We start from the raw sequence: 25,033 nt of genomic DNA on the forward strand, positions 1-25,033 counted from the left end.
CCTGCGGGACAATAACGTCGCCTTTACTGAGAAGATCCAGTGGAAGTTTCTTGAGGACACTGCACAGAATATCCTCTGATTATCACACATAAGGTTAAAGGTCATGCAACCAGGTGCGCCCTGGTAGCTCAGCAGGTAGAGCACATAGCATAAGGTATGAGGGCTTTTTGCACCATGTCAGCCCATCGCTCTCATCCCTTTCCTGTCTGTCTTCTCACCATCAAATAAAACAAATGCCGAACAAAGGTCCTTCAACCATTCCTCTTGTCACAGCGTGAGTCTAAATATAAATGCTGTTGTAACCTCTTCAAGGATTTACTAGATATTTTATGGGTCTTTGTCCTGTAATGTAAGTCAGTAAACTGCTTAAATCTGTCCCTTCGGATGGATGTTTGATATATAATATAAAGAGCATTGAAATAAACATTAAATCACACAGTAAAGAGTGACAGATGTGGAAAGAGAGCGACAGAGTCAAGAGTTGACAGACAGGAAGACAAAGAGCCGCTCAGCTGACCCTCATGAAGCTGCTTTGTGTTAGCTGCGTGGTGACAGGAAGCTCACCGTCACAATAAGAGTCTACTCAAGTATGGCCTCGCCTGGAGACATGAATAGGCCTCCTCAGCAGCCATCCATCCCTCCTTCCTGCCGTCCCTCGATGCAGTCAGCAAACTCACGCTGAGAGGTCCGATACAAGCTTCCTCTGTTGGCTGGCCTTGTATGAAAACGTGATGGTAATTGCCCACAGATGCCACATTAGGGTAAGATAGGGGGGGGAGGATTGGCTCTGAAAGGAATATTTAAAAGGAAAAATGGAGGTCATAATTGTGGTTACAAAGAAACAGAAGAGTCATTCAGGACCTTCATGGAGAAGTCTGGAGTCCCTGTGGCCGGGTGACAGCATTGTCATCCAGCGGACATTGAAGTTTGGATACGGCACATAACGGCAGATTCAAATTCCTTTTTGACAGTTTGCTTTTCATCCAAACTTTCTGTTGCAAGTTCAAGAAAAAGACTTAATGGACAGAATCTCTATCGGTGCTTTAACAAAATATTTAATAAATAACAATCAGTAATGTGGATGAAAAGTGGGTAAAGGCAAATAATAGAGCAGCCAGGATAGCCATAGGTTTACTGTAATGCAGCAGGGAAAGCACTACACACACACACACACACACCTGAGCAAATATGGACATTTGGACATGTTTGCATATCGTCCAACCCCAGTCTCATATCACAATATTGATATAATATTGATATATTGCCCAACTCTAACTTATATTAATAGACAAACGGCTTCCAGCACCTCCAGTGGTAGTAGTACGAATGCAACCTTAACTAAACCAATCCAGTTGTGAGTTCAATACCAGGCTGACACCATTGTACCCCTGAGCAAGGTACTTAACCCTGAGGGAGACTGTCCCTGTAGTTAGTTCACTGTAAGTCGCTCTGGATAAGAGAGTCTGCTAAATGACCTGTAATGTAGAGAGACCTGTTTAACTTCCCAACTAAACCCAGTATGCAAATAGTATAAATAAATAAATAAATAAAGGAGTGAAGTACGTGGGATTTATTGTTTTGTTTCTGTTTGTTACCATCGTATTGAATTGGTGTCGAGAATCGTTGGTATTGACTCCTACATTTCTGGTATCGTGACATCTCTTCACGTGTGGCTTGACCTTTTAAAACGAAAGCTTTTGGTCTCATCTATAAGGAGTCCATGGTGGCGACACTGTAAAGCCAGTAGTTGTTACAGAAGACTATTTATTAGTTCTCCTAAAACACCTTCAGTAACAGCTGACACATTCAGACGCTCACTGCAATCACACCATTAACTCAATGATCGTGACCTCTTAGTGTACCCCACTGATCCTTCACTTTAACCATCCACAAGCTGTTTGATGTAATTCTGTCTATCTCGAGGCTGAAAACATTAGCGCTGCAAATGTATAGTTATGTGAGACACACAGGAGCACTGAGTAAAGATTGTGATCCCTGAAATGTGGTGATTTGTTGTTCGGTTCTCGAGTTATTTTTGTTCAGTAGAATAAAAATAGCGAGAAGCAAGTATGAGGCTTGCTTTGTAATCTTCTTCTATCATCTGTGACTGATTTCATTTGAAGGCTCTGGCAGCGCAGGTGTATCTGTCACGCTGATAAAGTCATCGTGGTTTAGATTCAGCGCGATAATGTGGGGGAGTAAGAGAAGAAACACAGTGACGGAAACAAATGAAAGACACGTGAGAAGACAGAGAGTTAGACAAAGCTGACATGTGATCACTAAGAAAGCTTCTGATTATGGTATCAGAGCGAGTGCATCTCTTATACCGACTCACTTTACAGCCATGAGAAGGCAGCAGGTATCTGATCCGTCTGTGCTCTCTAATTGCAGTGCAGATGTCACTGTCGAGCCACAATTACGCACGGCAGATCTGCTGGCTGCAGTTTGTGCAACCAGCACCAGATGGTTGCAAATTAACCAAAGACACCTAATGTGCCAATTTGTCGGTGATTAATTATCCTGTATCGCTGCTGCTGTGCAAACCAACAAGCATGTTTCCAGAATGATACATCGGAAACAGTTCACACAGTCAATTAAAACATCTCTCTCACCCAATAACTCCTGACAAGGCTAACATGCTGTTAGCCTAGGGTGTTAGCATGCTAACATTAGCTAATAAGCACTAATGACAAATACAACTTAAGCTAATGGGAATGTAGTGTTGCAGATATTTGTTTATAGACCAAAGTATTGGACAAAATCTAAATTTGACTTGATGATGACGCTAATAGTAAAGTTAAGAGTCATTAAAGTTATGATCGGCTATCAGTCGAATGACGATTTAGCCTCTGGAGGCCAACTGCTAATATTTCTGGGGTGTAAAATGTAGCAAGAGACGACGTCTGAGGCCAGATAGTAGACAATTTACAAGCTAATAAAAAGCTCATTTGAATCTAAATCATCCTCAGACGTGAGCTGATGGGTTCCGAGATTGCATTTCAGCCAGTGTATTCCACCTTTTTTGCTGGCATACAACCGAAGCACGCTCAAACGTGATTGGTCATTAAAACTCGGAGAACGCTTCCGACACCAACATCTTTTGACTGTTGCCAACAGATTCCGAATTCATATGCAAATGTGTGTTTTTTAGAGATTAAGTTATTACTATTCACCCTGAGGGGAACATGAACGCCTGTACGAAATGTGATGGACGGCACTAGCGTGGCTGAAAATGTGCGAAGTTGTGATTTTCTGACATTATCTTTCTATAATTAAAATACACAGCGAGAAAAGTAAAGCGAAATACTAATAATAATACCGTCAACGCTGTCAAAAGAAGAACCTGGTACAAGCAGCAATTTAAAGTTGAAAGAAGAGCACAACATGGCAATATAATGCACAATATGCTCTCATCCTGTCAAACGCACTCGTCAAATTGTGTTGAAATCTTTTGACAGCATCCCAGATGTAAAAACTAACTTGTGCAGAAACAAGCAGTGGCATAAAGCACAAGTAAGAAAGATAAACAGCTTGTAGGTACTGGATAAGATCCACTCGTGGGCAAACTGCCATGAAAAATGCTTTGTGAAAATGCTGGAGGGCTCCTGGAAAACCAAACCAGTTTTCCAGCCTGATGCACCGAGCGGAGGGCTCCATATAAACATGAAGACGCATTTCACTTCTCAGAGCAGCAGCCCAGAAATAAACCTGCTCTTGTCACTGCTGCTTTTCTATGCAGCCTGTTCAAACACGCTTAACGCTGCGTACTCAGTGAGCCGGCGGAAAGAGAAGAAGAGATCAAAAACACACCTGCAAAATGCCACCATGCTCACAGACACCTAACACATTCACACTTACACAGACAGAGTGACAGTTTATATTAGACGACACATGTTGCAGGATGCTGTCAGCTTCCTGTTTAGAGCGAGATGTGTGTGTGCGTGTGTGTGTTTTACTTTCATGTGAAGCACTTTCAGTTTGAAGTGTCAAAGTCAGGACATGTTTAATTGCAAAGCAGTTGTGTGATCAAGAGTAGATTTAGGTTCAACTCCAGACGGTTAAAGGACCATTTCAACTTTTATTGTAATTTGATTTTTCACTCTTTTTCTTATGAATTTTCCGCATATTTAATATGTACTTTTACAGCTTTTTGGATAATCATTTTCTTTTTTTATGTCATATTTAATGCACAAATACTAAACATTATAGTTCCAGTTATAAAATGCGAGTATTTACTACATTTTGGAGAAGTGGAGATAAATGTGTCATTTCCGCCGCATGGTTTGGCTGGACGTCTGCTGTGACGTCATCTTTAATGCCACACTCGCTGAATGTATAGCATATGTAAGTAGTGTACGTCATAGTTTTGCCGGCAGCCATTTCTTAAAAATCTGGGTTGAGCAAATAAAGAAAATTGCGGTCGCCATTATCCCTAGCTCAGCTATTTAAAAATGGCGCGTCGCACAAGTGACGATACAACTTCTGCTAATGGAAAACCAGCCGTGCCGTACGATGCCATGCAAATGCGGCATTAGTTGGTAAAATGGAAAGCCAATGAAAATATTCCATTGTTCGACGTTTAACGAAAATGTGCAAAATTCTGGTTTCGCTTTCAAAATAAAACGTTCCATCAATAGCTAACGTTCTCTGCGGTACATCAGTAACATTACATTTTAGATAGATCGCATTCAAAGAGACTACTTTTGCTTTTTTGCTGGATTTATTCAGTTTGGATCAAGAATCATCTCATAATGAGATATAAAAACCCTGGAAAACAATCTCCAGTCACTAAAAAAAAAGTCAAGGATTGCTGGAGACGAAGTAGAAGAACAGAGGGTTGAAGGTCAACACAGGTCACAGGTTCAAACCCCGGTCACTAATCCTGTTTCCCTCAGTAGGAACTCCAAACGGCTGTTCCAAGTGTGTGTGCTGCGTGAGTTTGTGTGTGTATACTGCTGCCATCTGGCCCAAACGTCTGCTTCCTACCATCTTTCCAAACAGGAAGCCAAAACAAATCCTTGATGACACAGTTCAGTAGTTTAATTGTCTCGGTGGGATTTCAGCTGCCCCCTTTCATCTCAACAGCACTTTAAAATCGATTTATCTCTTGTATAACCTGTGTTGGTGTGTGTGTGTGTGTGTGTGTGTGCATCATGTTCTGACATACTTTGACATACTACAGCATGTTGGAGTGTAGAGGAGGTTTTGCCTTTGGGTTACACGGTATTGAATGCCTTATGCTCTCTGTTCTCTCTCATACACATTTCATTGATGAAGCTCCCAGTGGCTTAGCCTTCCAGCCACAGTAGAGCAAGGCATCAATAAAACAAGGTGAATCATGGGAAGGAGAAAACATAAACATATTTTAAAAGTCTACCCCTGGCAGCCCCTATGCATGTGTGTGTCAGACACAGAGAGTAAAGCCTCACACACATACACACCTGTTCCTCTTCACTTTCAAAAATCATAGTGGACTCATGGACTCAACCTGGCCAGAGGCTTCACAAGAACATGACATTTTAATTTGAAAGGCTTTGAAGCCAGGTGTGTATAACTCACCTATGGGTCTCCCCTGTGAGCCTCAGCAGACCCCACCCTGAGCCCCTTTCGTGCTGCAACAGCAATATTAAAAACCGGCATACCTGCACTGTGAACGAGAAGCTGACAGCTCGGTGCTTCCGCCGTACAGACAGCGAGGTGTGCGCAGGCTGACAGCCGGTGTGAGGAGCGACACGGCTGGGTATGATACACTGTTTCCTCGCTTACCTTCCAACTGAGTCCGGTTCCTGCAGCACAGCACCGACGGCTCCCCCGGGGAAATGATAACGCCGGGCGGTCACTTCATAAGTTATCCCTGCCACACATGACGCGGGCACGAGGAAGAGTAGTTTCACTATCAAGCGCGAGCTCCAGATGTGAGCGAGGGCGGTGCTCGCATCCAATTAAAATATATAAAATCTGAGCCGAATGAAAGCGGTGTTCTGTATGAAGCACACCGTGTCCTCTGCAGCTGTCTGCCCGCCTCACCGGCTCAGAGTTTCTGTGTGACGGTAGTAGTCTCCCGGTCCTCCCACGTTGCTGCTGCCACCGCTGGATGACAAGACACCGACCGACCGACTGACTGCCGCTGCACCGGTCGACCTACCGGCGCCGCCTATCGGTGATACCGAATAACTGCAGGAAACTGTTAAAGTGCAACCTGTTAGAAATGTGCATGCTTATTGTAATTATAAGGTTTTACATAAGACATTCACCTGGTTACACTGTTATTCGTGTTTTTTAGTATTAAATACACTAAAACTAAAAACTATTTGAGAATAAAAGCAAAAAAAAGGATATTAAATCAAATATAAAGAGTACACTGTATAATGTTTTTGTTATTTCTTTATTTGCCCATTCAGTTGTGAACACTTTGAGTATTTTAGCAGCTCACGTAGACCAATTAAAAAAATGTAGAACAAGATATTAATATTATGTTGTTTTTGTTGTCCTTTACTCGCTGGTTTTGCAAGCCTTCTCATGTTGGGATGTCAGGTTCTCACTTTTTGATATAGACAGCAAATTTGAGTTTGAACAATTGCCGTTGTGGCTGGAGATTTTGTATTCTTTTTTGAGGCCTAACTCAAAGACGAATCCTCAGCTCAAAATGCTTTAGATATCGCACTTCCTTAAATATGTCTCAAAACCTCAGGAATGAATCTGAAACCGTCTAAACTGTCTCGCATTAAGAAAGACTTTGAGGACAATAAGATCCAGACACAGATGTCTGGGTCCACTGGCCACCTGGTGTTCATTTATTTCCCACGTCCCATTATTCCCTCTCAGTCACAGGGCTAACGCACAGATAAACATGTTCACAATGAGTTGCATTTAAATTTAGGATATGCATATGTTTCATGTTTGCTCTGCGTGACAACATCCTGGAAATGTTCAACAGATAAACATGTGCATGGTGAAAGTTTGGTACTTTCCAGTCAAATACTTGAGGAACTGAACTTCTGCACACACACAGAGAGAGAGAGAGAGAGAGAGAGAGAGAGAGAGAGAGAGAGAGAGAGAGAGAGAGAGAGAGAGAGAGAGAGAGAGAGAGAGAGAGAGAGAGAGAGAGAGAGAGAGAGAGAGAGTGAGTGAGTTCGGGGAGAGGGATTTGAATCCTGGGTTCAAATCCCATCCGTGCCTCATTGTTACGGAGATTATCTCTTAAATGAAGTTTTACAGATTTATACCTTTAATATTAGAGAGGAAATGTCTCAAACAGGTGCTGTGGCTTAGTTGGTTAAAGTTCCTGTCTAGTAAACAGGAGATCCTGGGTTCAAATCCCAGCAGTACCTCATTGTTACAAAACTAAAAGGAAATTTAGACACAAGAAGCAAGAAATATTCATACACACACTTATTGATCCAACAACAGGTTCCACTTTATAATTAGGAATTTAACCAAAACAATGAGCTGAAAGACTCTAGAGGAGAACTCCAGAGTCAGGTACTCATTCTCTGTGGGCTCATCACTACGGGCAACCGGCCGAAAATTTTAATGTTTGACACACTGCTGCACAGGCTCCAGTGGCGCAATCGGTCAGCGCGCAGTACTTATAAGACAGTAACTTGCAAAGTCATGCTGAGGTTGTGAGTTCGAGCCTCACCTGGAGCATTACAGTTTTACCATGGTGAACTTGACCAACACAATACAAGAGGTAAAGTAGACAACAACAAAACAACATGTTCCTGCTGCATGTACAGATATCTGAGGCGCTGTGGCTTAGCTGGTCAAAGTGCCTGTCTTGTAAACAGGAGATCCTGGGTTCAAATCCCAGCAGTGCCTCTTTGTTTGACTCTTTTGATAAACTGCATTCTACTCTTGAGTACACAAAAAAATATCTCACTAATTTGCCTCAGGTGTTCTATAACAAATATCACCCTCTGTCCTAGGGCCCTCATATTGTTGGTCAGAGAGTATGTCTGGTAAACAGGAGATCCTGGGTTCAAATCCCGGCAGTGCCTCATTGTTATGGAGATTATCTCTTAAATGAAGTTTTACAGATTTATACCTTTAATATTACAGAGGAAATGTCTCAAACAGGTGCTGTGGCTTAGTTGGTTAAAGTTTCCTGTCTAGTAAACAGGAGATCCTGGGTTCAAATCCCAGCAGTACCTCATTGTTACAAAACTAAAATGAAATTTAGACACAGGAAGCGAGAAATATTCATACACACATATATTGATCCAACAACAGGTTCCACTTTATAATTAGGAATTTAACCAAAACAATGAGCTGAAAGACTCTAGAGGAGAACTCCAGAGTCAGGTACTCATTCTCTGTGGGCTCATCACTACGGGCAACCGGCCGAAAATTGTAATGTTTGACACACTGCTGCACAGGCTCCAGTGGCGCAATCGGTCAGCGCGCAGTACTTATAAGACAGTAACTTGCAAAGTCATGCTGAGGTTGTGAGTTCGAGCCTCACCTGGAGCATTACAGTTTTACCATGGTGAACTTGACCAACACAATACAAGAGGTAAAGTAGACAACAACAAAACAACATGTTCCTGCTGCATGTACAGATATCTGAGGCGCTGTGGCTTAGCTGGTCAAAGTGCCTGTCTTGTAAACAGGAGATCCTGGGTTCAAATCCCAGCAGTGCCTCCTTGTTTGACTCTTTGATAAACTGCATTCTGCTCTTGAGTACACAAAAAAATATCTCACTAATTTGCCTCAGGTGTTCTATAACAAATATCACCCTGTGTCCTAGGGCCCTCATATTGTTGGTCAGAGAGTATGTCTGGTAAACAGGAGATCCTGGGTTCAAATCCCAGCAGTGCCTCATTGTTATGGAGATTATCTCTTAAATTAAGTTTTACAGATTTATACCTTTAATATTAGAGAGGAAATGTCTCAAACAGGTGCTGTGGCTTAGTTGGTTAAAGTGCCTGTCTAGTAAACAGGAGATCCTGGGTTCAAATCCCAGCAGTACCTCATTGTTACAAAACTAAAATGAAATTTAGACACAAGAAGCGAGAAATATTCATACACACACTTATTGATCCAACAACAGGTTCCACTTTATAATTAGGAATTTAACCAAAACAATGAGCTGAAAGACTCTAGAGGAGAACTCCAGAGTCAGGTACTCATTCTCTGTGGGCTCATCACTACGGGCAACCGGCCGAAAATTGTAATGTTTGACACACTGCTGCACAGGCTCCAGTGGCGCAATCGGTCAGCGCGCAGTACTTATAAGACAGTAACTTGCAAAGTCATGCTGAGGTTGTGAGTTCGAGCCTCACCTGGAGCATTACAGTTTTACCATGGTGAACTTGACCAACACAATACAAGAGGTAAAGTAGACAACAACAAAACAACATGTTCCTGCTGCATGTACAGATATCTGAGGCGCTGTGGCTTAGCTGGTCAAAGTGCCTGTCTTGTAAACAGGAGATCCTGGGTTCAAATCCCAGCAGTGCCTCACTGTTTGACTCCTTTGATAAACTGCATTCTGCTCTTGAGTACACAAAAAAATATCTCACTAATTTGCCTCAGGTGTTCTATAACAAATATCACCCTGTGTCCTAGGGCCCTCATATTGTTGGTCAGAGAGTATGTCTGGTAAACAGGAGATCCTGGGTTCAAATCCCATCAGTGCCTCATTGTTATGGAGATTATCTCTTAAATGAAGTTTTACAGATTTATACCTTTAATATTACAGAGGAAATGTCTCAAACAGGTGCTGTGGCTTAGTTGGTTAAAGTGCCTGTCTAGTAAACAGGAGATCCTGGGTTCAAATCCCAGCAGTACCTCATTGTTACAAAACTAAAATGAAATTTAGACACAAGAAGCGAGAAATATTCATACACACACTTATTGATCCAACAACAGGTTCCACTTTATAATTAGGAATTTAACCAAAACAATGAGCTGAAAGACTCTAGAGGAGAACTCCAGAGTCAGGTACTCATTCTCTGTGGGCTCATCACTACGGGCAACCGGCCGAAAATTGTAATGTTTGACACACTGCTGCACAGGCTCCAGTGGCGCAATCGGTCAGCGCGCAGTACTTATAAGACAGTAACTTGCAAAGTCATGCTGAGGTTGTGAGTTCGAGCCTCACCTGGAGCATTACAGTTTTACCATGGTGAACTTGACCAACACAATACAAGAGGTAAAGTAGACAACAACAAAACAACATGTTCCTGCTGCATGTACAGATATCTGAGGCGCTGTGGCTTAGCTGGTCAAAGTGCCTGTCTTGTAAACAGGAGATCCTGGGTTCAAATCCCAGCAGTGCCTCCTTGTTTGACTCCTTTGATAAACTGCATTCTGCTCTTGAGTACACAAAAAAATATCTCACTAATTTGCCTCAGGTGTTCTATAACAAATATCACCCTGTGTCCTAGGGCCCTCATATTGTTGGTCAGAGAGTATGTCTGGTAAACAGGAGATCCTGGGTTCAAATCCCATCAGTGCCTCATTGTTATGGAGATTATCTCTTAAATGAAGTTTTACAGATTTATACCTTTAATATTACAGAGGAAATGTCTCAAACAGGTGCTGTGGCTTAGTTGGTTAAAGTTTCCTGTCTAGTAAACAGGAGATCCTGGGTTCAAATCCCAGCAGTACCTCATTGTTACAAAACTAAAATGAAATTTAGACACAGGAAGCGAGAAATATTCATACACACACTTATTGATCCAACAACAGGTTCCACTTTATAATTAGTAATTTAACCAAAACAATGAGCTGAAAGACTCTAGAGGAGAACTCCAGAGTCAGGTACTCATTCTCTGTGGGCTCATCACTACGGGCAACCGGCCGAAAATTGTAATGTTTGACACACTGCTGCACAGGCTCCAGTGGCGCAATCGGTCAGCGCGCAGTACTTATAAGACAGTAACTTGCAAAGTCATGCTGAGGTTGTGAGTTCGAGCCTCACCTGGAGCATTACAGTTTTACCATGGTGAACTTGACCAACACAATACAAGAGGTAAAGTAGACAACAACAAAACAACATGTTCCTGCTGCATGTACAGATATCTGAGGCGCTGTGGCTTAGCTGGTCAAAGTGCCTGTCTTGTAAACAGGAGATCCTGGGTTCAAATCCCAGCAGTGCCTCACTGTTTGACTCCTTTGATAAACTGCATTCTACTCTTGAGTACACAAAAAAATATCTCACTAATTTGCCTCAGGTGTTCTATAACAAATATCACCCTGTGTCCTAGGGCCCTCATATTGTTGGTCAGAGAGTATGTCTGGTAAACAGGAGATCCTGGGTTCAAATCCCATCAGTGCCTCATTGTTATGGAGATTAGCTCTTAAATGAAGTTTTACAGATTTATACCTTTAATATTAGAGAGGAAATGTCTCAAACAGGTGCTGTGGCTTAGTTGGTTAAAGTGCCTGTCTAGTAAACAGGAGATCCTGGGTTCAAATCCCAGCAGTACCTCATTGTTACAAAACTAAAATGAAATTTAGACACAGGAAGCGAGAAATATTCATACACACACTTATTGATCCAACAACAGGTTCCACTTTATAATTAGTAATTTAACCAAAACAATGAGCTGAAAGACTCTAGAGGAGAACTCCAGAGTCAGGTACTCATTCTCTGTGGGCTCATCACTACGGGCAACCGGCCGAAAATTGTAATGTTTGACACACTGCTGCACAGGCTCCAGTGGCGCAATCGGTCAGCGCGCAGTACTTATAAGACAGTAACTTGCAAAGTCATGCTGAGGTTGTGAGTTCGAGCCTCACCTGGAGCATTACAGTTTTACCATGGTGAACTTGACCAACACAATACAAGAGGTAAAGTAGACAACAACAAAACAACATGTTCCTGCTGCATGTACAGATATCTGAGGCGCTGTGGCTTAGCTGGTCAAAGTGCCTGTCTTGTAAACAGGAGATCCTGGGTTCAAATCCCAGCAGTGCCTCACTTGTTTGACTCCTTTGATAAACTGCATTCTGCTCTTGAGTACACAAAAAAATATCTCACTAATTTGCCTCAGGTGTTCTATAACAAATATCACCCTGTGTCCTAGGGCCCTCATATTGTTGGTCAGAGAGTATGTCTGGTAAACAGGAGATCCTGGGTTCAAATCCCATCAGTGCCTCATTGTTATGGAGATTAGCTCTTAAATGAAGTTTTACAGATTTATACCTTTAATATTAGAGAGGAAATGTCTCAAACAGGGTGCTGTGGCTTAGTTGGTTAAAGTTCCTGTCTAGTAAACAGGAGATCCTGGGTTCAAATCCCAGCAGTACCTCATTGTTACAAAACTAAAATGAAATTTAGACACAGGAAGCGAGAAATATTCATACACACACTATATTGATCCAACAACAGGTTCCACTTTATAATTAGGAATTTAACCAAAACAATGAGCTGAAAGACTCTAGAGGAGAACTCCAGAGTCAGGTACTCATTCTCTGTGGGCTCATCACTACGGGCAACCGGCCGAAAATTGTAATGTTTGACACACTGCTGCACAGGCTCCAGTGGCGCAATCGGTCAGCGCGCAGTACTTATAAGACAGTAACTTGCAAAGTCATGCTGAGGTTGTGAGTTCGAGCCTCACCTGGAGCATTACAGTTTTACCATGGTGAACTTGACCAACACAATACAAGAGGTAAAGTAGACAACAACAAAACAACATGTTCCTGCTGCATGTACAGATATCTGAGGCGCTGTGGCTTAGCTGGTCAAAGTGCCTGTCTTGTAAACAGGAGATCCTGGGTTCAAATCCCAGCAGTGCCTCACTTGTTTGACTCCTTTGATAAACTGCATTCTACTCTTGAGTACACAAAAAAATATCTCACTAATTTGCCTCAGGTGTTCTATAACAAATATCACCCTGTGTCCTAGGGCCCTCATATTGTTGGTCAGAGAGTATGTCTGGTAAACAGGAGATCCTGGGTTCAAATCCCATCAGTGCCTCATTGTTATGGAGATTATCTCTTAAATGAAGTTTTACAGATTTATACCTTTAATATTAGAGAGGAAATGTCTCAAACAGGTGCTGTGGCTTAGTTGGTTAAAGTGCCTGTCTAGTAAACAGGAGATCCTGGGTTCAAATCCCAGCAGTACCTCATTGTTACAAAACTAAAATGAAATTTAGACACAGGAAGCGAGAAATATTCATACACACACTATATTGATCCAACAACAGGTTCCACTTTATAATTAGGAATTTAACCAAAACAATGAGCTGAAAGACTCTAGAGGAGAACTCCAGAGTCAGGTACTCATTCTCTGTGGGCTCATCACTACGGGCAACCGGCCGAAAATTGTAATGTTTGACACACTGCTGCACAGGCTCCAGTGGCGCAATCGGTCAGCGCGCAGTACTTATAAGACAGTAACTTGCAAAGTCATGCTGAGGTTGTGAGTTCGAGCCTCACCTGGAGCATTACAGTTTTACCATGGTGAACTTGACCAACACAATACAAGAGGTAAAGTAGACAACAACAAAACAACATGTTCCTGCTGCATGTACAGATATCTGAGGCGCTGTGGCTTAGCTGGTCAAAGTGCCTGTCTTGTAAACAGGAGATCCTGGGTTCAAATCCCAGCAGTGCCTCACTGTTTGACTCCTTTGATAAACTGCATTCTACTCTTGAGTACACAAAAAAATATCTCACTAATTTGCCTCAGGTGTTCTATAACAAATATCACCCTGTGTCCTAGGGCCCTCATATTGTTGGTCAGAGAGTATGTCTGGTAAACAGGAGATCCTGGGTTCAAATCCCATCAGTGCCTCATTGTTATGGAGATTATCTCTTAAATGAAGTTTTACAGATTTATACCTTTAATATTAGAGAGGAAATGTCTCAAACAGGTGCTGTGGCTTAGTTGGTTAAAGTGCCTGTCTAGTAAACAGGAGATCCTGGGTTCAAATCCCAGCAGTACCTCATTGTTACAAAACTAAAATGAAATTTAGACACAGGAAGCGAGAAATATTCATACACACACTATATTGATCCAACAACAGGTTCCACTTTATAATTAGGAATTTAACCAAAACAATGAGCTGAAAGACTCTAGAGGAGAACTCCAGAGTCAGGTACTCATTCTCTGTGGGCTCATCACTACGGGCAACCGGCCGAAAATTGTAATGTTTGACACACTGCTGCACAGGCTCCAGTGGCGCAATCGGTCAGCGCGCAGTACTTATAAGACAGTAACTTGCAAAGTCATGCTGAGGTTGTGAGTTCGAGCCTCACCTGGAGCATTACAGTTTTACCATGGTGAACTTGACCAACACAATACAAGAGGTAAAGTAGACAACAACAAAACAACATGTTCCTGCTGCATGTACAGATATCTGAGGCGCTGTGGCTTAGCTGGTCAAAGTGCCTGTCTTGTAAACAGGAGATCCTGGGTTCAAATCCCAGCAGTGCCTCACTTGTTTGACTCCTTTGATAAACTGCATTCTGCTCTTGAGTACACAAAAAAATATCTCACTAATTTGCCTCAGGTGTTCTATAACAATATATCACCCTCTGTCCTAGGGCCCTCATATTGTTGGTCAGAGAGTATGTCTGGTAAACAGGAGATCCTGGGTTCAAATCCCATCAGTGCCTCATTGTTATGGAGATTATCTCTTAAATGAAGTTTTACAGATTTATACCTTTAATATTAGAGAGGAAATGTCTCAAACAGGTGCTGTGGCTTAGTTGGTTAAAGTTGCCTGTCTAGTAAACAGGAGATCCTGGGTTCAAATCCCAGCAGTACCTCATTGTTACAAAACTAAAATGAAATTTAGACACAGGAAGCGAGAAATATTCATACACACATATATTGATCCAACAACAGGTTCCACTTTATAATTAGGAATTTAACCAAAACAATGAGCTGAAAGACTCTAGAGGAGAACTCCAGAGTCAGGTACTCATTCTCTGTGGGCTCATCACTACGGGCAACCGGCCGAAAATTTTAATGTTTGACACACTGCTGCACAGGCTCCAGTGGCGCAATCGGTCAGCGCGCAGTACTTATAAGACAGTAACTTGCAAAGTCATGCTGAGGTTGTGAGTTCGAGCCTCACCTGGAGCATTACAGTTTTACCATGGTGAACTTGACCAACACAATACAAGAGGTAAAGTAGACAACAACAAAACAACATGTTCCTGCTGCATGTACAGATATCTGAGGCGCTGTGGCTTAGCTGGTCAAAGTGCCTGTCTTGTAAACAGGAGATCCTGGGTTCAAATCCCAGCAGTGCCTCACTTGTTTGACTCCTTTGATAAACTGCATTCTGCTCTTGAGTACACAAAAAAATATCTCACTAATTTGCCTCAGGTGTTCTATAACAAATATCACCCTGTGTCCTAGGGCCCTCATATTGTTGGTCAGAGAGTATGTCTGGTAAACAGGAGATCCTGGGTTCAAATCCCATCAGTGCCTCATTGTTATGGAGATTAGCTCTTAAATGAAGTTTTACAGATTTATACCTTTAATATTAGAGAGGAAATGTCTCAAACAGGGTGCTGTGGCTTAGTTGGTTAAAGTGCCTGTCTAGTAAACAGGAGATCCTGGGTTCAAATCCCAGCAGTACCTCATTGTTACAAAACTAAAATGAAATTTAGACACAGGAAGCGAGAAATATTCATACACACACTATATTGATCCAACAACAGGTTCCACTTTATAATTAGGAATTTAACCAAAACAATGAGCTGAAAGACTCTAGAGGAGAACTCCAGAGTCAGGTACTCATTCTCTGTGGGCTCATCACTACGGGCAACCGGCCGAAAATTGTAATGTTTGACACACTGCTGCACAGGCTCCAGTGGCGCAATCGGTCAGCGCGCAGTACTTATAAGACAGTAACTTGCAAAGTCATGCTGAGGTTGTGAGTTCGAGCCTCACCTGGAGCATTACAGTTTTACCATGGTGAACTTGACCAACACAATACAAGAGGTAAAGTAGACAACAACAAAACAACATGTTCCTGCTGCATGTACAGATATCTGAGGCGCTGTGGCTTAGCTGGTCAAAGTGCCTGTCTTGTAAACAGGAGATCCTGGGTTCAAATCCCAGCAGTGCCTCACTTGTTTGACTCCTTTGATAAACTGCATTCTACTCTTGAGTACACAAAAAAATATCTCACTAATTTGCCTCAGGTGTTCTATAACAAATATCACCCTGTGTCCTAGGGCCCTCATATTGTTGGTCAGAGAGTATGTCTGGTAAACAGGAGATCCTGGGTTCAAATCCCATCAGTGCCTCATTGTTATGGAGATTATCTCTTAAATGAAGTTTTACAGATTTATACCTTTAATATTAGAGAGGAAATGTCTCAAACAGGTGCTGTGGCTTAGTTGGTTAAAGTGCCTGTCTAGTAAACAGGAGATCCTGGGTTCAAATCCCAGCAGTACCTCATTGTTACAAAACTAAAATGAAATTTAGACACAGGAAGCGAGAAATATTCATACACACACTATATTGATCCAACAACAGGTTCCACTTTATAATTAGGAATTTAACCAAAACAATGAGCTGAAAGACTCTAGAGGAGAACTCCAGAGTCAGGTACTCATTCTCTGTGGGCTCATCACTACGGGCAACCGGCCGAAAATTTTAATGTTTGACACACTGCTGCACAGGCTCCAGTGGCGCAATCGGTCAGCGCGCAGTACTTATAAGACAGTAACTTGCAAAGTCATGCTGAGGTTGTGAGTTCGAGCCTCACCTGGAGCATTACAGTTTTACCATGGTGAACTTGACCAACACAATACAAGAGGTAAAGTAGACAACAACAAAACAACATGTTCCTGCTGCATGTACAGATATCTGAGGCGCTGTGGCTTAGCTGGTCAAAGTGCCTGTCTTGTAAACAGGAGATCCTGGGTTCAAATCCCAGCAGTGCCTCACTGTTTGACTCCTTTGATAAACTGCATTCTGCTCTTGAGTACACAAAAAAATATCTCACTAATTTGCCTCAGGTGTTCTATAACAATATCACCCTCTGTCCTAGGGCCCTCATATTGTTGGTCAGAGAGTATGTCTGGTAAACAGGAGATCCTGGGTTCAAATCCCATCAGTGCCTCATTGTTATGGAGATTAGCTCTTAAATGAAGTTTTACAGATTTATACCTTTAATATTAGAGAGGAAATGTCTCAAACAGGTGCTGTGGCTTAGTTGGTTAAAGTGCCTGTCTAGTAAACAGGAGATCCTGGGTTCAAATCCCAGCAGTACCTCATTGTTACAAAACTAAAATGAAATTTAGACACAGGAAGCGAGAAATATTCATACACACACTATATTGATCCAACAACAGGTTCCACTTTATAATTAGGAATTTAACCAAAACAATGAGCTGAAAGACTCTAGAGGAGAACTCCAGAGTCAGGTACTCATTCTCTGTGGGCTCATCACTACGGGCAACCGGCCGAAAATTGTAATGTTTGACACACTGCTGCACAGGCTCCAGTGGCGCAATCGGTCAGCGCGCAGTACTTATAAGACAGTAACTTGCAAAGTCATGCTGAGGTTGTGAGTTCGAGCCTCACCTGGAGCATTACAGTTTTACCATGGTGAACTTGACCAACACAATACAAGAGGTAAAGTAGACAACAACAAAACAACATGTTCCTGCTGCATGTACAGATATCTGAGGCGCTGTGGCTTAGCTGGTCAAAGTGCCTGTCTTGTAAACAGGAGATCCTGGGTTCAAATCCCAGCAGTGCCTCCTTGTTTGACTCCTTTGATAAACTGCATTCTGCTCTTGAGTACACAAAAAAATATCTCACTAATTTGCCTCAGGTGTTCTATAACAATATCACCCTCTGTCCTAGGGCCCTCATATTGTTGGTCAGAGAGTATGTCTGGTAAACAGGAGATCCTGGGTTCAAATCCCATCAGTGCCTCATTGTTATGGAGATTATCTCTTAAATGAAGTTTTACAGATTTATACCTTTAATATTAGAGAGGAAATGTCTCAAACAGGTGCTGTGGCTTAGTTGGTTAAAGTTCCTGTCTAGTAAACAGGAGATCCTGGGTTCAAATCCCAGCAGTACCTCATTGTTACAAAACTAAAAGAAATTTAGACTCAGGAAGCGAGAAATATTCATACACACATATATTGATCCAACAACAGGTTCCACTTTATAATTAAAGCTCCTAAAGCTTAGTTGCTTAAAGTGCCTGTCTAGTAAACAGGAGATACTGGATTCAAACCCTAGCTGTGCCTAATAGTAGAGATAATCTCTCGTTAGACTGTGAATTTATGCAAAGTATTCAGAAAGGTCAAAGCTCAACATGTCTGTGAGAGAGCCCTCAAAGATTTGACGATTTGACAAACCTGGGAACACACCTCAAGGTATATGTGTGTATGAATATTTCTCACTTCCTGTGTCTAAAATTGATATATGTTATAGAACACCTGAGGCAAATTAGTGAGATATTTTTTTGTGTACTCAAGAGCAGAATGCAGTTTATCAAAAGAGTCAAACAGTGAGGCACTGCTGGGATTTGAACCCAGGCTCTCCTGTTTACAAGACAGGCGCTTTGACCAACTAAGCCACAGCGCCTCAGATACCTTCTCCTTCTTCTCTCATAGCTCAAATGGCGCAATAGTTCAGTGTGCGGTTCTTATAAAACAGTAATCTACAGGGTGATGCTGAGGTTGTGAGTTCGAGCCTCACCTGGAGCAGGGATTTAACCTGGTGGATGAGTAAAAGTAATACTTACAACAAAGATCATGTAGCTCACAACTAAATGTATATATAACAACCAACTCACCATGGGTCAGCATCATGGAGGAATATGAATTCAGGCTGTTTTGAGAAAAAACTCAAATGAAGTTACATTGAATTAAAAAGCATGACTTTGTAGTTCTTGTTAAACTACATAGCAAGAAGAAATGAGATCCCTTGTTATGCTGAGTCAGCCCTTATCCACTGGGACATGTCAGGGTGAAGGGGAGGCCATGCAAGGTCATCAATATAACCGGTGATGTCACGTGATAACTGGCAAAAGAAAATATTATACTTTTTTTATCCTGTGCAATGTCTGAGACCCTGCTGCAGCTGTAAGATAAGAATTTCTCATTTTGGGATCAATAAAGTATCTAATATCTATCTATCTATTAGCTGTCTGTCTGTCTGTCTCTCTGTCTATCTATTATCTGTCTGTCAGTCTGTCTATCTGTCTCTCTGTCTCTCTATCTATCTATTGTCTGTCTCTCTGTCTGTCTGTCTGTCTGTCTGTCTCTCTGTCTGTCTGTCTCTCTGTCTGTCTGTCTGTCTGTCTCTGTCTATCTATTATCTGTCTGTCTATCTGTCTCTCTGTCTCTCTGTCTGTCTGTCTATCTGTCTGTCTCTCTGTCTGTCTGTCTGTCTGTCTCTCTGTCTGTCTCTCTGTCTGTCTGTCTCTCTGTCTCTCTGTCTATCTATTATCTGTCTCTCTGTCTCTCTGTCTGTCTCTCTGTCTATATATTATCTGTCTGTCTGTCTCTCTGTCTCTCTGTCTGTCTGTCAGTCTGTCTGTCTGTCTTCTCCCTATAAACAAACGTCATTAATAAAGTGGAGGTACCTAAAGGACCTCGGACGGCCCACAGCAGCTGCACTTTGAGGTCAGCTCATTAATGTTATGGTAGAGAATACTCGGGGTGACGCACGTGAGGCAGCAGATAGTGTCCCCGCCCTGCCCTGGCTGCTGCCCGATAACAGAGCAGTGGATCAACACGGCCGCGGAGACCTTCACCATCACACCTCGTTTTCGTCACACTAAAGAATTGTTTTACTTTTTTTACTCACCCTCCGTCTCTGCGTTGTTAACAGTCACGGCGTTAATGTGGACCAAAACAATGGTGGATTAACGGCTTTTGCGCACACATGTTGGAGATCTGACCTGCGCTGAAAAGTCAACTCACTCTGGATATTCAGCTAATTACTTTTATTTTTATTTCAGTGCAATAAACTGCGATGCTCTCGAAGAAGGAGAGAGAGCTCATTTCAGAAATATGGGGAAGACTGACTCCTGTGGCGGAAGATATTGGAGCAGAGGCGCTTCTTAGGTAGGTCCACACTCAAATTATAATCTGTGTGTGCGTGTGAAATATGATATATTAAATCGATAGTTAAATTAGACAGCTGGATGTAAACCCACCTCTCCTAAAAAAAAAAAACATGTCTGCTGTGTGTTCAGGAATCTCTCCAAAGACATCATCCCCATCATAATTACAAAAAGCTTTCTATGACCATGTTTATAACGCATTATAAATACACTTATAATGTTTTATAATCTGCTTTTAGCACTGCATTATAGTTATAAACACTTATACATATTCATTTGTTCATGTTCATTTATAACAATAATCATAACACAATATAAAGTATTTTATGTGGTTGTCTGCCAGAAGTTGACTTTTACGTTTTAAGACACATTTTTAAGATATTGTTTTTAGATCTTAATCATTTTTAATGATGTTTTAACAGGATGAAGGATTTTAATCATCGGACAATTTAGGGACATTAAGTTATCAGTGAAACAAGCTAACGTTAGCAGCAGCCGAACCGTGTCGGAGAAACACTGATATCTCACGTGAAACTGCTTTATTTAATGTTTTTACTGATTTAAATCACCGGCTACGTTTGTTTTGAAGAGGAGGAAACCTCTGTGGATAATTCGGCTCCTGAACAATGAACACTGAAGGAATCCGGAAGAAGCTGACTGCAATGGACGCCACTGAACTCTGTCTTTTGTTATCATTTTGATCGAGAGACCCCTAGTGGCAGAAAAGCACATATTCTACGATTAAATGTGTATCATTGCAATACTACTGACACAACTCCCAATGCCTCCACAGGATGTTTGCTTCTTTCCCAGGAACCAAGACATACTTTTCCCATCTGGACATCAGCTTTCGCTCCGCTCACCTGCTCTCTCACGGGAAGAAGATTGTTCTGGCCATCGCAGAGGGCGCCAAAGACATCAGCCAGCTGACCGTCACCCTGGCTCCTCTGCAAACTCTGCACGCCTACCAACTCCGGATTGACCCGACCAACTTCAAGGTGCTTTTACAAGAGCATCAGTTCTACAGATGGAACATACTGAGGATGATTAATGGTGTCTTAATTATTGAATTGTTGCTTATTAACAGTGGTGGAGGAAGTATTCAGATCCTTTATTTAAGTAAAAGCACTAATACCACACTGTAACTTTACATTGAAGTATGTAAAGGGGTTTGAAAGTGACTTCATCTCATATCAGATCAAACTCCACTGACGTCAGCAGGAGCAGATGTTTACATACAGCTGTTGTCACACAGCTCGTGCGTACTGTTGATGTTAATGCAACAGTCTTTTGTCAATAACAAGCCTTTACCTTCTCTGCAGCTCTTCTCACACTGTATGCTCGTCACCCTCGCATGTCACATGGGCGAAGACTTCACACCTACTGCACACGCAGCGATGGACAAGTACCTGTCGGCTTTCGCAGCCGTGCTCGCCGAGAAATACAGATGAGACCGAGGCCGAGCCGCGTGTTTTTAGGAAGTATACGAATCCTTTATGTATGCATAGTTGTTATAATGCAATATTTTCTAATAATAAAAATGTGCAATTAACACCTTTCCTGTTGTCTTCTATTACCATGTACAGTCTTAAAGGAGCTTGTGGTTTTGCATTGGTTATCCCATTTATTATGATGTACGTTGACCATTTTCAATAAATACCATAAACTGGCCTGAATGGAAACCAATGACAACAACAACAACAACAACAACAACAACAACAACAACAGTAAATACACTGCAACCATTGTGATAAGATAATATCCAAACATTTAGATACAGATGCAACATTCCAATTATTACAACAAATATTTTTAATTAATTAATTTAGTAAATATATACCGCCACACACTGCAGTCCAGTAGGTGGCGGTAATACGGCAATAAGTCTTAATACCACCAACAAATACAAAGAAGAAGAAGAAGAAGCCACAACTCCAGTTTAAGAGATAATCTCCGTAACAATGAGGTACTGCTGGGATTTGAACCCAGGATCTCCTGTTTACTAGACAGGCACTTTAACCAACTAAGCCACAGCACCCGTTTGAGACTCTAATATTAAAGTAACACAAGTAGAGTAGGGAGTCTGCTGAGAACTAGAGTGAAGTTGTGTGTCTTTCTATATTAGTGTTGATTGAAGAATAGTATCCAAACACAAGAGAAATTATAGCCTGTTTCTTACCTACATGCCATAAAGAGTTTTATTTTGATGTGAAAACCATAAACACAGCTTCTGTTACCTCTCTGCAAAGTGCCAGACTGAGGTGAGGACCGTGGGATGCTTTTTGTCCAGCGGAGACGTGTGTAACCCACCAACAAGTGCCAGACTGCTCGGGTCGGGAAGCATAAGGCTGGAACAGGAAGCCCTTCAAGAGAAGTGCTGATGTACAGTGCTCCAGTGGCGCAATCGGTCAGCGCGCGGTACTTATAAGACAGTATTCAGCAGAGCAATGCCGAGGTTGTGAGTTCAAGCCTCACCTGGAGCATTCTGTTTAATGAACGATGGTGATGAAGAACAGTAATAAAGAAAAGATTGACCTGTAAACACTTGTAGTTTGAGAAGTAGGTCAAGATTCATTGTTAGTTACTTCTCAGAGGCCTATTTCACGTTACCTTGTGTTGTTTCTTCTTGATTTTGTAATCGGTTTAGTTACGTCAGATGAAATAGAATGAAATGGTGTTTTTTTTTACTTAACCAGCATTTTGTCACATCCAGAACATGAACTTCAGGTATGATTTGATTTGCTGTTTTCTACATTTGCTTGTTTAAGGCCAGAGTCATATCAGGAAGTGTGTGTGGAGTCAGAGGAAGTGTGTGTGGAATCAGAGGTAGAGACTGCACCAATAAAGGCAGAGCCAGAAGCATATGAGGAACCTCGTTGGTGCCAGAAGACGTGTCTGTCGTGTTATGTAAATCATGTCATTTTGTCTGGTGGTAAAATAAGCTTTAGTAAATGTGGAGCTGTCCCTGGTGCTGAAATAAACTGGTAAAACCATTCAGAGCTGTATGTGGTGCTGAAATAAACCGTGTGAATGTGATTACACTTTCAAATACACGCCAAAAGAAAAAGCCACATAAATGTTGCACCTTGGACCTCGTTATTAGAATCAGTAAACTGAACAATCAGAAAGCGACACGCTGTTCATGTCCTTGTAACTAATGTTACAGTGTTTGCAGATTTCTAAACTAGCTATGAATGTGTGAGCTGGAGAATAAAAAGAAGACTTCCTTTACTTTCATAAGTGACGTACAAATGAGGCCACCTGCTGGATATAACACGCAGCTGCACAGTGTTGTCTTATCTGTGGCAGATAACTATGCTTTATTATTACATAAAAACACCTGAACATGGTGTAAAATAGCCTTTAACCAAATTATAGTTTTTGATGTTTTGTAAGTTTTTTTTAAATTTAATTTAAAATAAAATATGTCTGAAACAGTAACAGGATCATTTATTTACTATTTACTAATATTTATTAAGTGTGAATTAATCACATGAGTATACACAAGTATCATAATTATAATGTTGATTTTCTTTTTAATACGACAGTTTCTAGGATCTGTCCCTTCCTCAATCAGTACCAAACTTCAGTGTTAATATTAAAGCTGTGCGTAATTACGCACGCAAGAAAGAAAAAAAATAGGGAGAACAAATATTTTTCTTCAGGACGACTTTATTTCTTTATTGATGAGACACGTGGACATCTGTCTCCTCAATTGTATCCAGGAGCGGAAGCTTCTGGGTTTAGTGGTACTGCTTTCCCAGAGCAGACACCACCGCGGCCAGGAACTTCTGGAAGGTGGCTTGAACATCTGGTTTGAAGTCGCTTCCCATTTTGGCTGCGACGACGATGGTGAGGCAGTCGACCAGCAACTATACGGAGAGGAACACTCGTTAAAATCAAATACATTGGGTGTGTGTGTGTGTGTGTGTGTGTGTGTGTGTGTGTGGACTGACTATAACGTGAGAAACTTCACCTTAAAGTTGTCGGGGTCCACGTGAAGCTTCTCTGAGTGCAGGGTGCTCAGCTTGGTGTAGGCTTCCTTGATGTTGTCCATGTTCTTCACAGCCAGGTCCAGACCGTGCAGCACCTTGATGCCGTGAGCTGCGATGTTCGCGTTGGTCTTGATGGCCTCGGCATCGTAGAGGTTTCCGAAGGTGCTGAAGTGCCTCTGAGTCCAGGGGTAAACGATCAGACACCTGCAGGGCAGGAGACCGGTTAGGTCAAACGAGTGGAGGTAAGACTTGGATTAATGTTCCAGAACTTATTTACTTAACTTTACTCAGTGTTACATTCAGAGCGGGTGGGTTTTAGGGGGTTTATGTACCTGCACAGAGCCTTGGGACCAACATCTTCATAGTCCAGGTTGGAGAAGATGCTGCTGATGATGCTGCGCTCCTTAACGGTCCACTCAACCACGACGGCTCGTGTTTAATTTACGGTCAGGCTTGAAAGAAGAAAAAGATTTCTGGATACTGCTTCAGCTCGACCAGCGTTTATTTAAATGTGCCAAACTCCCCCCGCCTTACAGGACCAGGCAGCTGTGAAAGGCTGGAGATGAAGAGTTGCAGATAAACTAGAAGTTTCTGGAATATTTTATTTTGATACTGATTTAATTTAATAACTGATTTACTAAATTGATGAATATGAGCAAATTGTGTTCAGGTTAAACCTCCAGAAAGCAGTTCATTAGGAAATGTGCAGCTTTATTAAAGGTAAGTCAAAAACTTTCAATGTTGCATGTTAGCTTACTTCATTAAAATATAAAACTAATAATAATAACTCTTCCACATAACTTTAAATCATCACAGACTGCACATTTAACTTCGTTTTTAGACGTTTTCTTTGTGAAAATGTTCGCAGTCCATGTTTCTCCTCTAACCTCGTTTAACCTGCAGGATGCAGCTCTCATTCAATGAGTCATGAATTATTAGTTGTTTGCTTTGTTGTTATTGTAAGCATCATTTATTGAAGTTAAAGCAGGAGATTTATGCTTTAGCGGACCATATTAATTTAGT

At 41.7% G+C, this 25,033-nt stretch overlaps 3 protein-coding genes and 43 non-coding genes across 51 annotated transcripts in view; 42 read left to right on the plus strand and 4 right to left on the minus strand.

Annotated features, from left to right (window-relative positions):
* Positions 1 to 19,145, minus strand: part of rhbdf1b (rhomboid 5 homolog 1b (Drosophila)) — a 43,448-nt gene extending 24,303 nt beyond the window's left edge. For 2 of the 6 annotated variants that reach the window (XM_029456073.1, XM_029456076.1), the window contains exons 1-2: positions 5,767 to 6,042; positions 565 to 787 (exon numbers count right to left, since the gene is read on the minus strand). The gene's annotated coding sequence lies outside the window, so the exon portion shown is untranslated. Of the gene's footprint in view, positions 1 to 564; positions 788 to 5,766; positions 6,044 to 18,740 lie in introns of those variants that run through there. The other 4 variants (XM_029456070.1, XM_029456068.1, XM_029456074.1 and 1 more) reach the window with 4 other exon arrangements.
* trnat-agu (transfer RNA threonine (anticodon AGU)) lies at positions 7,258 to 7,331 on the plus strand. Its single transcript has one exon. It is a non-coding gene; the product is annotated as a tRNA-Thr (tRNA).
* trnai-uau (transfer RNA isoleucine (anticodon UAU)) lies at positions 7,557 to 7,650 on the plus strand. The gene is made up of 2 exons: positions 7,557 to 7,594; positions 7,615 to 7,650. It is a non-coding gene; the product is annotated as a tRNA-Ile (tRNA).
* trnat-ugu (transfer RNA threonine (anticodon UGU)) lies at positions 7,748 to 7,821 on the plus strand. Its single transcript has one exon. It is a non-coding gene; the product is annotated as a tRNA-Thr (tRNA).
* trnat-agu (transfer RNA threonine (anticodon AGU)) lies at positions 8,079 to 8,153 on the plus strand. Its single transcript has one exon. It is a non-coding gene; the product is annotated as a tRNA-Thr (tRNA).
* Positions 8,379 to 8,472, plus strand: trnai-uau (transfer RNA isoleucine (anticodon UAU)). Its single transcript has 2 exons — positions 8,379 to 8,416; positions 8,437 to 8,472. It is a non-coding gene; the product is annotated as a tRNA-Ile (tRNA).
* Positions 8,570 to 8,643, plus strand: trnat-ugu (transfer RNA threonine (anticodon UGU)). The gene has a single exon. It is a non-coding gene; the product is annotated as a tRNA-Thr (tRNA).
* On the plus strand, positions 8,900 to 8,973 carry trnat-agu (transfer RNA threonine (anticodon AGU)). Its single transcript has one exon. It is a non-coding gene; the product is annotated as a tRNA-Thr (tRNA).
* trnai-uau (transfer RNA isoleucine (anticodon UAU)) lies at positions 9,199 to 9,292 on the plus strand. The gene is made up of 2 exons: positions 9,199 to 9,236; positions 9,257 to 9,292. It is a non-coding gene; the product is annotated as a tRNA-Ile (tRNA).
* On the plus strand, positions 9,390 to 9,463 carry trnat-ugu (transfer RNA threonine (anticodon UGU)). The gene has a single exon. It is a non-coding gene; the product is annotated as a tRNA-Thr (tRNA).
* Positions 9,721 to 9,794, plus strand: trnat-agu (transfer RNA threonine (anticodon AGU)). Its single transcript has one exon. It is a non-coding gene; the product is annotated as a tRNA-Thr (tRNA).
* On the plus strand, positions 10,020 to 10,113 carry trnai-uau (transfer RNA isoleucine (anticodon UAU)). Its single transcript has 2 exons — positions 10,020 to 10,057; positions 10,078 to 10,113. It is a non-coding gene; the product is annotated as a tRNA-Ile (tRNA).
* On the plus strand, positions 10,211 to 10,284 carry trnat-ugu (transfer RNA threonine (anticodon UGU)). Its single transcript has one exon. It is a non-coding gene; the product is annotated as a tRNA-Thr (tRNA).
* On the plus strand, positions 10,542 to 10,616 carry trnat-agu (transfer RNA threonine (anticodon AGU)). The gene has a single exon. It is a non-coding gene; the product is annotated as a tRNA-Thr (tRNA).
* Positions 10,842 to 10,935, plus strand: trnai-uau (transfer RNA isoleucine (anticodon UAU)). The gene is made up of 2 exons: positions 10,842 to 10,879; positions 10,900 to 10,935. It is a non-coding gene; the product is annotated as a tRNA-Ile (tRNA).
* Positions 11,033 to 11,106, plus strand: trnat-ugu (transfer RNA threonine (anticodon UGU)). The gene has a single exon. It is a non-coding gene; the product is annotated as a tRNA-Thr (tRNA).
* Positions 11,364 to 11,437, plus strand: trnat-agu (transfer RNA threonine (anticodon AGU)). The gene has a single exon. It is a non-coding gene; the product is annotated as a tRNA-Thr (tRNA).
* On the plus strand, positions 11,663 to 11,756 carry trnai-uau (transfer RNA isoleucine (anticodon UAU)). The gene is made up of 2 exons: positions 11,663 to 11,700; positions 11,721 to 11,756. It is a non-coding gene; the product is annotated as a tRNA-Ile (tRNA).
* On the plus strand, positions 11,854 to 11,927 carry trnat-ugu (transfer RNA threonine (anticodon UGU)). The gene has a single exon. It is a non-coding gene; the product is annotated as a tRNA-Thr (tRNA).
* Positions 12,187 to 12,260, plus strand: trnat-agu (transfer RNA threonine (anticodon AGU)). Its single transcript has one exon. It is a non-coding gene; the product is annotated as a tRNA-Thr (tRNA).
* trnai-uau (transfer RNA isoleucine (anticodon UAU)) lies at positions 12,487 to 12,580 on the plus strand. The gene is made up of 2 exons: positions 12,487 to 12,524; positions 12,545 to 12,580. It is a non-coding gene; the product is annotated as a tRNA-Ile (tRNA).
* trnat-ugu (transfer RNA threonine (anticodon UGU)) lies at positions 12,678 to 12,751 on the plus strand. Its single transcript has one exon. It is a non-coding gene; the product is annotated as a tRNA-Thr (tRNA).
* Positions 13,010 to 13,083, plus strand: trnat-agu (transfer RNA threonine (anticodon AGU)). The gene has a single exon. It is a non-coding gene; the product is annotated as a tRNA-Thr (tRNA).
* trnai-uau (transfer RNA isoleucine (anticodon UAU)) lies at positions 13,310 to 13,403 on the plus strand. Its single transcript has 2 exons — positions 13,310 to 13,347; positions 13,368 to 13,403. It is a non-coding gene; the product is annotated as a tRNA-Ile (tRNA).
* trnat-ugu (transfer RNA threonine (anticodon UGU)) lies at positions 13,501 to 13,574 on the plus strand. The gene has a single exon. It is a non-coding gene; the product is annotated as a tRNA-Thr (tRNA).
* Positions 13,832 to 13,905, plus strand: trnat-agu (transfer RNA threonine (anticodon AGU)). The gene has a single exon. It is a non-coding gene; the product is annotated as a tRNA-Thr (tRNA).
* Positions 14,132 to 14,225, plus strand: trnai-uau (transfer RNA isoleucine (anticodon UAU)). Its single transcript has 2 exons — positions 14,132 to 14,169; positions 14,190 to 14,225. It is a non-coding gene; the product is annotated as a tRNA-Ile (tRNA).
* On the plus strand, positions 14,323 to 14,396 carry trnat-ugu (transfer RNA threonine (anticodon UGU)). The gene has a single exon. It is a non-coding gene; the product is annotated as a tRNA-Thr (tRNA).
* On the plus strand, positions 14,656 to 14,730 carry trnat-agu (transfer RNA threonine (anticodon AGU)). The gene has a single exon. It is a non-coding gene; the product is annotated as a tRNA-Thr (tRNA).
* trnai-uau (transfer RNA isoleucine (anticodon UAU)) lies at positions 14,956 to 15,049 on the plus strand. Its single transcript has 2 exons — positions 14,956 to 14,993; positions 15,014 to 15,049. It is a non-coding gene; the product is annotated as a tRNA-Ile (tRNA).
* trnat-ugu (transfer RNA threonine (anticodon UGU)) lies at positions 15,147 to 15,220 on the plus strand. The gene has a single exon. It is a non-coding gene; the product is annotated as a tRNA-Thr (tRNA).
* Positions 15,480 to 15,553, plus strand: trnat-agu (transfer RNA threonine (anticodon AGU)). Its single transcript has one exon. It is a non-coding gene; the product is annotated as a tRNA-Thr (tRNA).
* Positions 15,780 to 15,873, plus strand: trnai-uau (transfer RNA isoleucine (anticodon UAU)). Its single transcript has 2 exons — positions 15,780 to 15,817; positions 15,838 to 15,873. It is a non-coding gene; the product is annotated as a tRNA-Ile (tRNA).
* Positions 15,971 to 16,044, plus strand: trnat-ugu (transfer RNA threonine (anticodon UGU)). Its single transcript has one exon. It is a non-coding gene; the product is annotated as a tRNA-Thr (tRNA).
* On the plus strand, positions 16,303 to 16,376 carry trnat-agu (transfer RNA threonine (anticodon AGU)). Its single transcript has one exon. It is a non-coding gene; the product is annotated as a tRNA-Thr (tRNA).
* On the plus strand, positions 16,603 to 16,696 carry trnai-uau (transfer RNA isoleucine (anticodon UAU)). The gene is made up of 2 exons: positions 16,603 to 16,640; positions 16,661 to 16,696. It is a non-coding gene; the product is annotated as a tRNA-Ile (tRNA).
* On the plus strand, positions 16,794 to 16,867 carry trnat-ugu (transfer RNA threonine (anticodon UGU)). Its single transcript has one exon. It is a non-coding gene; the product is annotated as a tRNA-Thr (tRNA).
* On the plus strand, positions 17,124 to 17,197 carry trnat-agu (transfer RNA threonine (anticodon AGU)). The gene has a single exon. It is a non-coding gene; the product is annotated as a tRNA-Thr (tRNA).
* trnai-uau (transfer RNA isoleucine (anticodon UAU)) lies at positions 17,424 to 17,517 on the plus strand. The gene is made up of 2 exons: positions 17,424 to 17,461; positions 17,482 to 17,517. It is a non-coding gene; the product is annotated as a tRNA-Ile (tRNA).
* Positions 17,615 to 17,688, plus strand: trnat-ugu (transfer RNA threonine (anticodon UGU)). Its single transcript has one exon. It is a non-coding gene; the product is annotated as a tRNA-Thr (tRNA).
* trnat-agu (transfer RNA threonine (anticodon AGU)) lies at positions 17,945 to 18,018 on the plus strand. Its single transcript has one exon. It is a non-coding gene; the product is annotated as a tRNA-Thr (tRNA).
* Positions 18,456 to 18,529, minus strand: trnat-ugu (transfer RNA threonine (anticodon UGU)). The gene has a single exon. It is a non-coding gene; the product is annotated as a tRNA-Thr (tRNA).
* Positions 19,146 to 19,590: 445 nt separating the features above from the next.
* Positions 19,591 to 21,567, plus strand: hbae4 (hemoglobin alpha embryonic-4). Its single transcript, XM_029456717.1, has 3 exons — positions 19,591 to 20,016; positions 20,809 to 21,013; positions 21,338 to 21,567. Exons 1-3 carry the CDS (start codon positions 19,925 to 19,927, stop codon positions 21,464 to 21,466), a joined length of 426 nt encoding a protein of 141 aa, XP_029312577.1. The 5' UTR covers positions 19,591 to 19,924; the 3' UTR covers positions 21,467 to 21,567.
* A 412-nt stretch (positions 21,568 to 21,979) lies between these two features.
* trnat-agu (transfer RNA threonine (anticodon AGU)) lies at positions 21,980 to 22,053 on the minus strand. Its single transcript has one exon. It is a non-coding gene; the product is annotated as a tRNA-Thr (tRNA).
* Positions 22,054 to 22,404: 351 nt separating this feature from the next.
* On the plus strand, positions 22,405 to 22,498 carry trnai-uau (transfer RNA isoleucine (anticodon UAU)). Its single transcript has 2 exons — positions 22,405 to 22,442; positions 22,463 to 22,498. It is a non-coding gene; the product is annotated as a tRNA-Ile (tRNA).
* Positions 22,499 to 23,667: 1,169 nt separating this feature from the next.
* Positions 23,668 to 24,446, minus strand: LOC115024883 (hemoglobin subunit beta-1-like; the record flags this gene model as incomplete). The annotated part of the gene is made up of 3 exons (XM_029456747.1): positions 23,668 to 23,887; positions 23,992 to 24,214; positions 24,343 to 24,446. Coding segments are annotated over 3 exons (456 nt in total), but the record flags the coding sequence as incomplete, so codon positions are not given.
* Positions 24,447 to 25,033: the final 587 nt, after the last annotated feature.

This window comes from Cottoperca gobio, chromosome 19, assembly GCF_900634415.1.
Source record: "Cottoperca gobio chromosome 19, fCotGob3.1, whole genome shotgun sequence".
NCBI lineage: Eukaryota > Metazoa > Chordata > Actinopteri > Perciformes > Bovichtidae > Cottoperca > Cottoperca gobio.

Bases quoted from the DNA above. Each gene is read 5' to 3' on its own strand.
- hbae4 (XM_029456717.1), top strand. From the start codon at position 19,925: ATGCTCTCGAAGAAGGAGAGAGAGCTCATTTCAGAAATATGGGGAAGA. The intron at 20,017-20,808 runs GTAGGTCCACAC...ATGCCTCCACAG, and splicing joins GGAGCAGAGGCGCTTCTTAG to GATGTTTGCTTCTTTCCCAG. The intron at 21,014-21,337 runs GTGCTTTTACAA...CCTTCTCTGCAG, and splicing joins TTGACCCGACCAACTTCAAG to CTCTTCTCACACTGTATGCT.